The following is a 13017-nucleotide window of genomic DNA, read 5'->3' as shown; positions in this document are numbered from 1 at the left end:
AACAACAACAACAACAACAACAATCTTTCCTGTCCTCCAAGCAGCCGGTCGAGGCAGATGGCCGCCTGTCCTGAGCCTGGTTCTGCTGGAGGTTTCTTCCTGATTAGCAGGGAGTTTTTCCTCTCCACCGTTTGCTCAGGATGGGAGACTGTGATGAAGTGATTCAACACAATCTGCTGGTTTCTTCTTTAGATTGTTCTTTTTTCATGTACAGTGCCCTGAGACAACGCATGTTGTGACTTGGTGCTATATAAATAAAATAAAATGAACTGAACTGAATTGAATTAAATTAGACTGACTCCAAAAAAGGGAATTTTAGATGTAAATCCAATGATCCTTTGATTGGAGCTTTAATGAAATCCAGATGCAGTAACAAGGAAATCTAGTTCAGTTTTTATCAAGAAGGACCAGTTCTCTCTGCTGTCAACCCCCACTCCAAAACCCAGCACATAAACCAGAGAGGAAACACGCCTAGTCAAACTAAACTATTCTTGGAGTGACAGGTTTCAGGGCAAAGGCAGTTTTAAATCTATGAAAGGGAATGTCACATTTCCAGATGAGCTGCCTTACCCAGACATCCTGCACACATATATGATTGAACTTCTTTATTCTTTTTAATTCAGGGAATGAACTGAGTTGCAACCACGGCTTTGACTTTACGTTAAGTCCTGAGCTCAGCTGTGAAATGTTTGCATGTAAAATGAATAAAACTGTGGATTATTTCTGCTGCACTGCATTTCAAATCGATCCAGATAGAACTCGGTCCACGTAAATTGTTGCTATAAAAGGCCGCGGTGTTTGTTATTAGTGTAAATCACTTGGAGTCCGTCTTTCATTTAACCTTGGCGACACGATGACAACAAACTCATGTGACCTCAGCGACACTCACCAGAAGAAGGTGTTGGTCCCGTCGTCGTACACCTCACACTCCGTGTTTCTGCGGTGCAGGCTCTCTTTGGACGTCTGCTTCACCATCTTGGCCTTGACCGCAGCGGGGCTCTGGTGGCACGGACCTTCCAGCTCCACGGAGCCGTTGACGACCTGCTGCTCGCTGGAGGAGGTGGCGGTGTATTTGGACGCTGCGGCCACCGTGTTCTTCTTCGACATGACTCACAATAAAAATAAATAAATAAAGGACTCTAACGAAGTTTGTCTTATTCCAAAGAGCTCCTGTCCTCTGCCATCCGCGTCAGCCCCACCCAAACGATTGACAGCATCCTGGGATGGTCGGAGGAAATCGACGTTACTACGATTAAAAAAAAAAACGAGAGAGAGAGAGAGAGAACCTGAAAATCACGTCCTGCTGCTGTTTTAACAGTCCACCAGCCGAAACAGGCAGTAACAAGAAAATTAGCGTTTGCTCTGACAGCACCTACTTATCTAATAATAGAAACAAGCACCTTTAATTTGACGTTCCAACATTTACATCAACAAACTCACATGATTAGCTAGCCTTTCCACACGAGCTGCTACCACTCACCAGCTGAAAATGTGGGCTTGCAGTCCGGTAAGCTGCTGCTCGCTACATTAGCACAGCTTAGCATCCGCTTGGTGATCATAAGAAGGTAGTTTTAGGTCTGACTGCAACACAACATAATGCTAAGAAACCGCTTCAGGACGAGGAAACCGTTGAGTCCACAAGCATGATCACGAGTGCACAGTTGCTTGAAACATTGCCGGAAACATGCTTGTCAAAATAAAATAACTTCACATTATAGCAAAAGGAAGTTGGTTTTACTTTGAAATGTTTACCTCAGGCAGGCTGACGTGTGTGGCGGGCTAATGATATCTGTGTTTATGAATAAAATGTGACGTTTTTAATGGTTCGCAGTAATAGTGAGTGTAAAAGAGGAAAATCGCGAATTAGTTCCCTATTAAATTTGCGCGCAAGTTTCTAAAAGCAGGCAACAATGCTGCATGCTAACAGTGTGTTTTTAGCATTGTAACTGGCTGTTTACGATGACGTCACTTCCGCAATGTTTAAAATGTGGAAAGAAAAGAAATGAGCTAACAAACTAAAAGTAATACAATTAATATTTCTGTTTTTTATGTTAAAACGAACAAAATTTAATTGATTTTAAATGAAGGAATTTTTCTTGTGTATTTTAAAGCCATGTAGTTGACAAAATTAGCAGTATGTTTTTAAATTAATTAAATATTTTAGCCTAGTGCGTTTTCTATAAAACCCTCCAAGAAGTTATTTTCATTTTTACAACTTTGTAACCATATGTCAGTTCTGATATTAAGAAATATTTTTACCACTAAGATCTAGAAATTCTAGGTTTGTAAGGTTCTATTGTTCATGATTCTCTAAAGGCCAGAAGGTCAGCAAAATATCACTATATCAAGTAAGTGTATCAATATAACTTGCAGAAAGTAATCGTTGGATACACATCTACAACTGATTAATGTTTGGAGTCAATACCATTCAAGACATCCCCACAGGTTATCAATCTGAGAAAACATGTGGCTAACTCTGCTCCCGGAGGCCGAGTCCTCTGAAGGACCTGGCCTACCGTTTCGAACACAGCAACTGTGCCAAAAAAAAAAAAAAAATCGGAGACCTGTCACTTGATGTTATTTGTGTTTAAATCTGTTGCAGTTAAACCCTAAGTTACTAGTGTGAAATACAATAAAATATGAATGGAACAACACAAAAAGCACATTCCTGTAAATTCAGTGCTTTTAGTTTAAGTTTAAAATTAAAAGTTGTAAAAAGTAGCTCTCGGACAATTTCTTGTTGTGAAATTATCTCTTAAGGAAAAGAAGGTTGGAAACCCCTGGGTTAGGGTTAGAGAAAATGCGTGGGTTATGCATAATTGTAGTTACAAAAATGAATGGAAGTCAATACAAAGTCCTCAGTTTGATGGAAGAACAAGGATGAGTGTGTGGGCATGTCTTTGCTACATTGTGGGAATCATTTTCCAGAAAAAGGCAGCCTCGTGGGGACCGAATGTGAGTACGGTTGCTAATTACGGGTGGGGCATTAGGTTTAGGACCAAGGTGTGAATTGAGTTTAGGTTCGTTTTAGAGTCAGGTGGGTTAGCTTTAGGGTTGGTGGTCAAGGTTAGGATACAGAATTACCAAAAAATGAATGGAAGTCAATCCACAATCCCCATAGGGATATCGAGAAACTCATCCATGTGTTTATCTTTAGTCACATTGATTACTGCAACAGTGTATTTACAGATCTGCCTAAAAAATCTATCAGACATCTGCAGCTGATCCAAAATGCTGCTGCTCATGTTTTGACTAAAACCAGAAAGATAGAGCACATCACCCCAGTTCTAAAGTCCTTACACTGGCTCCCTGTAATTCAAACAATAGACTAAAATATTAGTTAGTGATAAATTAGTTTATAAATCACTTAATGGCTTAGCACCACAAGACATTAAAGGTATGCTGTTGTTGTTTCAACCTTCCAGAACTCTCAGGTCTTCTGTTTCTGGCCTACTCTGCATCCCCACAACCAGAACCAGAGAAGCAGCATTCAGCTTCTGTGCACTGCAAATCTCGAACAAACTCCCAGAAAATTGTAAAACAGATGAATCTCTGAGTTCGTTTAGATCAAGACTGAAAACCCACCTGTTTAGAGTTGCTTTTGAAACATAAAAGAAACATTAATCAACATTTTAATGTGTAACAATGGCACTTGACAAACTGTAATGCTTCAGTTGGTAACTGTGTGTTCTATGACTTAGTTTTTCTTTCTGATGTAAAACATTTTTGAACTGCCTTGTTGCTGAAATGTGCTGTGCAAGTAAACTTGAATGATAAAAACAAACCTGTGTGTGGTGGGGTTTGCTACATTGAAGAAACCATTTTCTGGAAAAAGGCAGCCTTGTATGGGTTTCATGTGCATCCTGAGGACCAATGCCCAGTTCCCATGCGTACAGATGCTAATTTCATGTGGGGTTTGATTTAGGATCAAAGTGTGTATTGAGTTTAGGTTAGTTTTAGGGTAAATGGTCAAAGTTAGGCTATAAAATTACCCCAAAAAATGAATGGAAATCAATCCACGGTCCCCACAGGGATCTGAAAATAAATCTGTGTGCGTGTGTGTGTGTTAAAAATAACTGTCTTAACAGTCTCAGAGTCTGACCTTATTAACCACAGCAAATCCTAAACCAACTACAGACGTTTTGTTTTGAAAAAGGCTGAATGAAGGATTCACAGTATATTTCTCTCTGTGTGTGGTTATGATTGGACACACAGCCATGAAACAAAGCAGAGACTTTTAAATAACTCTCAGGTAAGCCAAAGAAAAGAAAGAGTTTAGTCAGAAAAAAGTTTCAGCTTGAGCAGAGCAGCAGACTTTATCATCTGCAGACATAATGATGTTTAAGCCTCTGATTCTGGCCAAGGCTTATGAAAACAACAAAAAGCTCTTTAACCCCAGAACAAAGTTGAGGTGGCTTTGCAACAGCACTAATTAACATTTTCATATTGCCCGTCCGTCCGTCCATCTTCTTCCACTTACCCGGAGTCAGGTCGCGAGGGCAGCAGTCTAAGCAGAGAGACCCAGACTTCCCACTCCCCAGCCAGCTCCTCTGGGGGAATCCCAAGGCGTTCCCAGGCCAGCCGAGAAACATGGTCCCTAAAGTGTGTCCTGGGTCTTCCTCTGGGCCTCGTCCCAGTGGGACGTGCCCGGAACACCTCACCAGGGAGGCGTCCAGAAACCATCCTAACCAGATGAACCACCTCAATTGACTCCTCTCATCATGGAGGAGCAGCGACTCTGCTCTGAGTCCCTCCCGGATGACCGAGCTTCTCACCCTATCTCTAAGGGAGAGCCCAGACACACTGCGGAGGAAACTCCTTTTGGCCACTTGTATCTGTGAGGGTAAGAACGTAGACCGATCAGTAAATCACTACGACAGACCGGTACAGTGCCCGCATCACTGCAGATGCAACACCAGTCTGCCTGTCAATCTCCCGCTCCATTCTTCCCTCATTCGTGAACAAGTCCCCGAGATAAACTTCTCCACTTGGGGCAGGACCTCCTCACCGACCCGGAGAAGGCACTTTACCCTTTTCTGGCTCATTTTCATATATCTATCTATCTATCTATCTATATATATATATATATATATATTGCTAATAGAGAAGTTCATTAAAACAACAAAACACTGCTCATTAATTAAAAGCCTACATTTGTTGGAGGAGTGCATTCGCCCACTGCAGTTTATGGCAGAGATTTAGTTTAGAACTATTTTATTTTGAGGGATGATGTGTAATACTGACGTCACACTCAAAGTTTATGAATTATCTCAGCTAATACCACATAACATTTTAGCTCAATAGCTACAAAACTGACTGAGTTGTAGACATGTTTGTGTTGGTTATTGATTAACTGATGGATAAATTTAAGTGGATTGACTCCAAATGGTAATCAGTTGTCCAAGAATGATGTGTGGTAACTTTATAAATTTAAGTTTCAGTAAAATCTCTTCAGTGGTTTATGAGATCACTTTAACTTCTGTGGCAGAAAGATAGACATAAAAGACAGTCAGATAGGCATTAAAATGACGCATTTGAAATTATTGGAGTAAAAGTTCTGAATATCACTGATTTAAACTGTGACTCTAAAGGTAAAAGATAGTAGCTAATTCTGCCTAAAACCCACTCCAGCTGGGTTCATTGTAGGAATGAGTTACTTATGCAAATAAGCTCACCTTACATCTTCTCATAACAAAGTTATGAGAGTAAATTTTACCAAGGTTTTCCTCATTACTCTAATATTTGTCTGTGCAAAGTGAAGTGACACAATTAGGGAACGTCAGACGAGTTCAAGTTGATTCATAAAAGATTATGCAATCATTTATTTACACAATTGAACAAATCATAGATTACACCTGATTGTGAGCTATTTATAACAAGCGTCTAAGTTAAAATGAGGTAAAACCCGCGTCCGAATTTTCTTCACATTAAAACTTAGATTACCTAGATATAAACAGTAAAAACGTCAGTTCTGATGTTAAACTAACCATTTACTGGCACTTCACTTAGGTTGGCAAGGATAAAGGGTAAGAAAAGGTGAGAAAATTAAGAATTAGTGTTTCTGCTTTTAATTTTGAAAGGTTTACAACCGGATTAGCACGTCCTCTCTGCTCTCAGCTTCAACTTGACACGTCACCCACGAACACGTCAGCATTACCTGGTGATGTCTGCTCAAAACACCCCTGGTGTAGACTGTCTCCCCACGACCCTTCAGGAAGCTTGTCCAGAACTGGTCCTTGGCGAAAAGGTGTCGTTTAGGTGACTTTTCGTCTGTTTCAGCCCGGCTAGAAAGATTCCAGCTGTGGTTCTGGTCGTCTCTCAAAATAAAAGTCTCCCCTCGGGAGTTGAAAACACTTAAGAGACTTGGGTCTCTAGGTGGACATGGAGCGGCTTGCTCCTTGCCCTGGCCGACAAGCCGACTCGAATTGGCTATCTGAGTCAAAACCTGCGGCCATCGGCTCTTCTCCAGAGAGAATTAGCCCGTCCTCCTGTATCGGCATCAGGAAGAACACTCTGCCTGTCTCTAAGGCGTCCGTGTTAGTCAGAGTCAGAGCCTTAGATAAGCCCTCAGTCAGAAAGGAAAAGAAGAGATAAGAGAGTTGCCAGACACCAGTCAAGGCCATTGCTCTGTAGCTGTTTTAAACAGACATCATAATATCTTCTCTGCTTCTTTTGCCAGACTGTAAGAAATCACTGTGAAACATTTGTCATGATTAATTAACACTTCTGCTTAAATAATTGTTCTGAACCAGTGTCCAGATAAATGTAAGATTGTCTTAAGACAAACTCAAAATTATATGACTGATGTTTCAGTAAAATAAAAACAGTGATTTATAAAAACACAATAAAAACATGGTGATGATTTTCTGTGATTCATTAATCTATTTTAGGCACGATAAAAGAATAGAAGTGATACTTTCTTTCTTTGTGACATGTCATTATTGTGATTAACAGATGCATAAACATTCTTAGTTAAACAACCAATGAATCACGAACAGAACAGATTGTTTCTGTTAATATCTGATTAGAGAACTGAAGTCCTCGTGTAGGTTGAAATGACCCATCATGGCCTAAAATAGAGTTCAGTGTTCCTGCCTTCTCTCAGGCCTTTCGAGACCTGCTTTGAGGCAGTAACTCCTGTTTCTTCACTCGAGGTGACCCCTACATCATCATACGCCAGAGTGAAGCCTGATAGATATTTTTAAACATTATCATTTTTTATTTGATCCTATTGCATTAATCAACTGTATTAAATGTCTTTCTTGCTGCCATAATTTTCATCTCTGCAGCAGCAGAGACTGATAAGAAGCGACCCTGTGATTGGTCAAGATGTTTCTCTCTGTGCTCTGTTTGTAATAAATTGTACAGATTTTCCCAGCCAAGGTCAGAACTTTCTGCTGAGACCTGCCTTTTAAGCATCCTCAGAAACTTCTCACTCTTTGCAAAGAGAAAACTGTTTTAAAACTGAATGCTTACGTTTGTGTCTGGTTTATTTCTTTTTAAGGGGTAATTTAATGTCCACTCTGACAAAGCCTACAACCGGCAAAGAAAACCCTTTTTATACATCTCACTTGTGGGAATAAATACATATTTATCTAATTTCTGAAAAATCTGGCAGCCTGGCCTGTAGTGTTTCTGATACATCAAAAGGGTCTGTTTGTTCAGATGAGTAAAGGGTGTGTAGGTGGGGATGGGCAACAATGTGTGGGAAATACTCTTTATTGCTCTCATGGGTTTACAACTGCAACACCCGACACAGTTAAGTACATGACGAAACATGAACGTTGTCAAAGCCTAAAATGATTATGAAAGTAGGTTAATTTAACAATCCAATATGTAGAAATTTGTCTCCTTTATTCTAAATTAAGAAAGAAATACTGCACACCCAGAACCATAAATACACCTAGAAAAGGTTCTGAAGATATTTTAAACAGCAACATTCTTCTCCAAAACACACAACAGTTGATCAGGGCCAAATTTAGCATTTAAAGGCCTGTTGAAGGAAATCATAGCACCTGCAGCTTATCATCCTAGAGTGTTAGACTAAGATCATCTTAAGAAGAAAAATGATGGAGTTTTAACCATTTTGGTCAAACCTTGAAAATGATTATTCACACTCTCATTCTGAACTGCATAGACTCTAAGATTTAATAAGTTGTAGTTGTACAGCCAATTAATAGTTTAGAATGTTAGCCATTTTGGATTTGGTTGAGTCCAAAAGGTAATGAGATGTTAGTGTAAACCTGATCATTTGTCCATTATTAATCAGTTTTTGGCACAGTTTTTGCCATGCTGCTCACCCCGCAGCTTTAAAATCTAAGATCGCTTCAATGCTTGTTCATCTGCACACTTTATTAGTTTGCATGTTGTTTGCTTTATAAACAGGGGAGATAAAGCATTTGACAAACCATTAAATATACCTATAAGTTGATTTTAAAAATCTAAAAATAAAATAAATATTCTGTCAAAAATATTAATTTTTTTGTTTGTTGTCTTGGTTTGTGACCTTGGGGTGATCCGTCAAACCTTTTGACAAGCTGACACTCAAATGCACATTACCAAACGTGTTTGCAGTTCACTCCTTCAGTCAGTCTGTTCTGCCCACAGGCTTGATCTGAGCATGCACCCAGCCCTCTGGATGTTTCTACTCATCTCTAAGAGAAGCAAAGCCGTCTTAGACTTCTGCGTGTTTTAGAGATGAAAGAATCACACTCAGGCAGACAGGTCAGAGGTCATCGTAAATGCAAACTGACCATACCTGCTGCCCTGATGAAAGCAAGAACAATTATCCTTCATTTGAAGTAAAATGAGTTCAGGCTTTGTCTTCACAGTTTCACAACTGATAATATCTGTTTGACAGATGTGCCTGGGGAACTGAAGGGATACGCCCACCTTATGCAGTAAGTCACCACCTGAGTCAAAACATTTCTTGTTAATGCTATTATGTGTTATGGAGCCTGTCCAGTGACATTGGATGAAAAATATATATACCGTGGCCATGCATTCTTTATTTTGTGGCCATGTGTTATTATCACATGGCCACAAAATATTTTTTATCCAGTGTCAACTGACAAGCATTGTAGTTTATAATTATTAGACACTTGGGACAATATTCTTGCCTTATCTGTTATCATACTCATTTTACATTGATCATTATTGAAACTTTGTTACTTAAGTGAAAATTTTGGTTATTTATTCCTGGATAGAGTGAATTTAATTATTTATTTATTGTTTAATTATATATACCATTCTGACACTTTGTTGGTTTGTAAATGATTCGTCTCACTTGTATGACACAAATCATGTCATGCTCCAAAAGAACATATCAGACATATGTAGTCTAGTATATGAAGATGATGGCAGAGATATGCAGCTGAAATATAATGTTTCAATATTAACATTTCAGTATAACATTATAGTCATTTAGAATGTTTTTGGAGTGGTGGGTGAGGGGTTGTGCGTTATGGTACATCAGGGCTGTTCAGCTAAAATGATCCGGGGGCCACAGTTAAGGCACGCCAACAGCTCAGGGGCCGAACATCCAGCAAATAAAGTCATTATGTAAATAAACCAAGCATTACAAAGATCTGTGACCTTTGAAATAGTTTATTTTGCGGCATTTAACCATTAATACAACATACAGAATCCTATAACAAACGTAGTGATAATAAAATGATATTAAAAACAAAAATAACACATTGTGCCTCCTACTTGACACAAATATTATTTAGACATCTCTGACTTGCCAAAACTTTGAACCGATTTTATTTCCCTTTCATAGTTTTATCTTCAACTGATAGTAGTTTTAACTGTCTTAGATATTTATTGAAATGGTTTTTACCAGCTTGTAGCCAAGATTCTGACATTTTTATAGATACTAATCATGTCTATGTTTAACTAAAAGAACTATCGCAATTAAAGTAGAAATCTGGAGGTTTGGACTTAAGAGATGGGCCGCATTTTGGTCACTCGCGGGCCACATCCGGCCCGCGGGCCACAATTGAATAGCCCTGTGGGACATCCTTAATGTTTTATCTGGCCATACCTTACTTTTTTATATTTTTATTTTTAAAACCAATACTTTTACACTTTTACTTGAGTAAAAAGCTTGAGTTTCAATTTCCAAAAAGTCTTTTTTATATTCTATTTTTTCTTCTACTTAAGTAATGAATGTGAATACATTAGGCACGTCTGATTACAAGTTCTGTCAGCACACAGTAAGTTGACTTCCAGTTTCAGATCACTTGATTAAGTTTAGCAGTGATACCTGGACGGAGCAGTCAGCCTCTGTCCTTCTCTCCATCTGGTTCTGATTATTCTCACAATGTGAGGATGAAAACACCTGGCATGAGTGAGCTAAGAATATTGCTCATCACACAGTACACTCAAAAAACAAACAAACAAACAAACAAACAAACAAACAAACAAACAAACAAACAAACAATTTATTCCGTTTGTAAATTAAAAGACAAGGTAAGACAAAACCACTGTACTTTTACACCTGCAAGCCATTTAACACCAGAGGAAATTAAATATCAGATTTACTTGACTTAGTTGTTTTTGCTGGTTCTATTAACTCAGTTCATTATTAGAAATCGAATCTCCCATTAGATCAAGAAAAGAATCCCAGATCTGGGAGGCTCCCAAATACACAGTATCGAACAAAAAAAAAAGCTCAAAGCTAGTGTTCTTTGCCTGAAGAGTAGTGCACAGATGCAAGAACAGAAAACACGTTGGGAACGTTTTTTGAGTAAAGAATATAATTTGGGCGGAAGCTGAGTTGAATTAAGCAGTTTTTGGTCGCTTTAGTGTTTTTATTTAATTGTCTTCATGCAGCAAAACCTACTCATGTTAACAGCAAAAAAGCAAACAAAAAATATCAAAAACATACCAGTCAAAATCAAGCCTTTAAGTTTAAACAACATAAACTTTTTCTTTCTTGTAGTTTCATAGGCTGCAGTTTCAGATTTTCACCACTAGAAGTCGCTGCGCGCCCATCAGTCGTCATACATGTCTCTGGACTCAGTTCTACAAAATATAGAAAAATACACCAAGTCATACAGAATGCATTTAAAAGGGATGCTTAAGACAAAAAGGTGCACACAGATTTAAAACCACTCACGGTTTTTATTCTCATCAAATACTTTTTTCTTCTTCCCAATAATATCAATTCAAGCAACAAATTAAGTTTTGTTCGTTTAATCAAGGCATTTTATCACCTGCAGATGAAAGTGGGAGCACCTGTGTCTCCAGTCTGTTAGCAAAATGTCTCATGAACCCAGTTTTTNACGAGATAACTATCACGTTTTAACGAGATAACTATCATGTTTTAACGAGATAACTATCACGTTTTAACGAGATACCATCACGTTATAACGTGATACGTATCACGTTTTAACAAGATACGCATCACGTTATAACGTGATAGCGCTCGGATTTTTTTTTTCCTGCGTGATAGCAATACGCTTCTATAGAAACCCAGTAAGGCAAGAAGGGAAAAAAATTTGACTTGTCTTTTTTTCTAAGTTTTTTTTTTTTTTGGAAACCCAGTAAAGGCAAGAAGGGAAAAATTCTGACTTGTCTTTTGTTCTAAGTTGTTATTTATTTTGGAAACTCAGAAAGGCAAGAAGGGAAAAAATCTACCTTGTATTTTTTCTAAGGGTTTTTCTTTTTTCTTTTTTTGGAAACCCAGTAAGGCAAGAAGGGGGGTAAAAAACTGACTTGTCTTTTTTTCTAAGTTTTTTAAGCCCCGTAATGCAAGAAGGGAAAAAAATTTGACTTGTTTTATTCTAAGTTTTTTTTTCTTTTCTTGTAAACCCAGTAAGGCAAGAAGGGAAAAATATGACTTGTGTAGGGGTCACCTCGAGTGAAGAAACGAGATTTACTGCCTCGAAGCAGGCCGCGAACAGGCCTGATGAGAGGGCAGGAACTCTGTCACAAACTGAACTCTATTTAGGCCATGACGGGTCATCATAACCTAGGAGAATTTCTCAGTTCTCTTAATCAGATAATGGACAGAACAATCTTTTCTGTTCGTGATTCATTAGTTGTTTAAGAATGTTTATGCATTTGTTAAATCATGATAATGACTGTCAGACGAAAGTGGAATCACTTCTACTCTTTTATCGTGCCTAAAAGATTAATTAATGGTATAAAAAATCACAGAGAAAATCATTACCATGTTTTCATTGTGTTTTTATATAAATCACTGTTTTTATTTTACTGGGAACACAGTAATATAATTGTGGGTTTTTCTGTTGTTACACATTAACATTGTACTCAAAAAATGGCTGAACTACAGTCTAAACTAAGGTAGTGTTTACCCATTCTTGTTTAATAAACAGAACAAATCTGGTTAAAGTGCACATTAATGATAGCTAATTGAGGTAATTGAGCCAATGTAATTAGCAAACCAGTATAAACCAATTTGTTTCTTGTTCATTAGAGAAAATTAGTGTGTTTCACTTTTTTAAAACCAACTACTCATACTTACCATATACTACAGAGCCTTTGAGACACAAGTTTGCCACTCACTGCATTATTCTAGCACAGCACCTGCAACAAAAACTATATTTTTGCACTTATTACACTCAAAACTGTTTCCTCCGCTAAATACATTGGAAAAAATAAACAAACTACTTCAAATTGTAATGKCATTTTCCTAAAAGTTGGATTTTATGTAATTTAACCTAGTTAAATTACACAAAATCCAATACAATTATTAAAATTCCGTGCTTAAACAAAAACATTTTAAACCTTACAAAATTTGTTGTTTAAAACCTGAATTTTAATATTGGTATTCAGTGCTTTAAGTAAAAAAATTWAGTACCAGTACTCCCCTCAATGACTTACATACTGTATGTGGGACAGAAACATGGATAATATACACTCACCGGCCACTTTATTAGGTACACCACGTAGTAACGGTTTTGTGGTCATAAAGGGATGGACATGGTCAGCAACAATACTCAGGTAGGCTGTGGCGTTGCAACGATGCTCAATTGGTACCAAGGGGCC

The 13017-nt window shown here is 38.1% G+C and overlaps 1 protein-coding gene across 2 annotated transcripts in view; it reads right to left on the bottom strand.

The window, feature by feature from the left end:
• Positions 1 to 1767, bottom strand: part of ptdss2 (phosphatidylserine synthase 2) — a 44018-nt gene extending 42251 nt beyond the window's left edge. Inside the window, exons 1-2 of one of the 2 annotated variants that reach the window (XM_014030976.1) lie at positions 1441 to 1767; positions 890 to 1246 (exon numbers count right to left, since the gene is read on the bottom strand). In XM_014030976.1, coding sequence (XP_013886430.1) covers positions 890 to 1107 — 218 coding nt within the window. In that variant the 5' untranslated portion in view covers positions 1108 to 1246; positions 1441 to 1767. The remainder of the gene's footprint in view (positions 1 to 889; positions 1247 to 1440) is intronic. The other variant, XM_014030973.1, reaches the window with a different exon arrangement.
• Positions 1768 to 13017: the final 11250 nt, after the last annotated feature.

This window comes from Austrofundulus limnaeus, unplaced genomic scaffold (genome assembly GCF_001266775.1).
Source record: "Austrofundulus limnaeus strain Quisiro unplaced genomic scaffold, Austrofundulus_limnaeus-1.0 Scaffold1152, whole genome shotgun sequence".
NCBI classification, from domain to species: domain Eukaryota; kingdom Metazoa; phylum Chordata; class Actinopteri; order Cyprinodontiformes; family Rivulidae; genus Austrofundulus; species Austrofundulus limnaeus.
The sequence above is the reverse complement of the archived record's forward strand: the minus strand, read 5'-3'. Positions and strand labels throughout refer to the sequence as shown.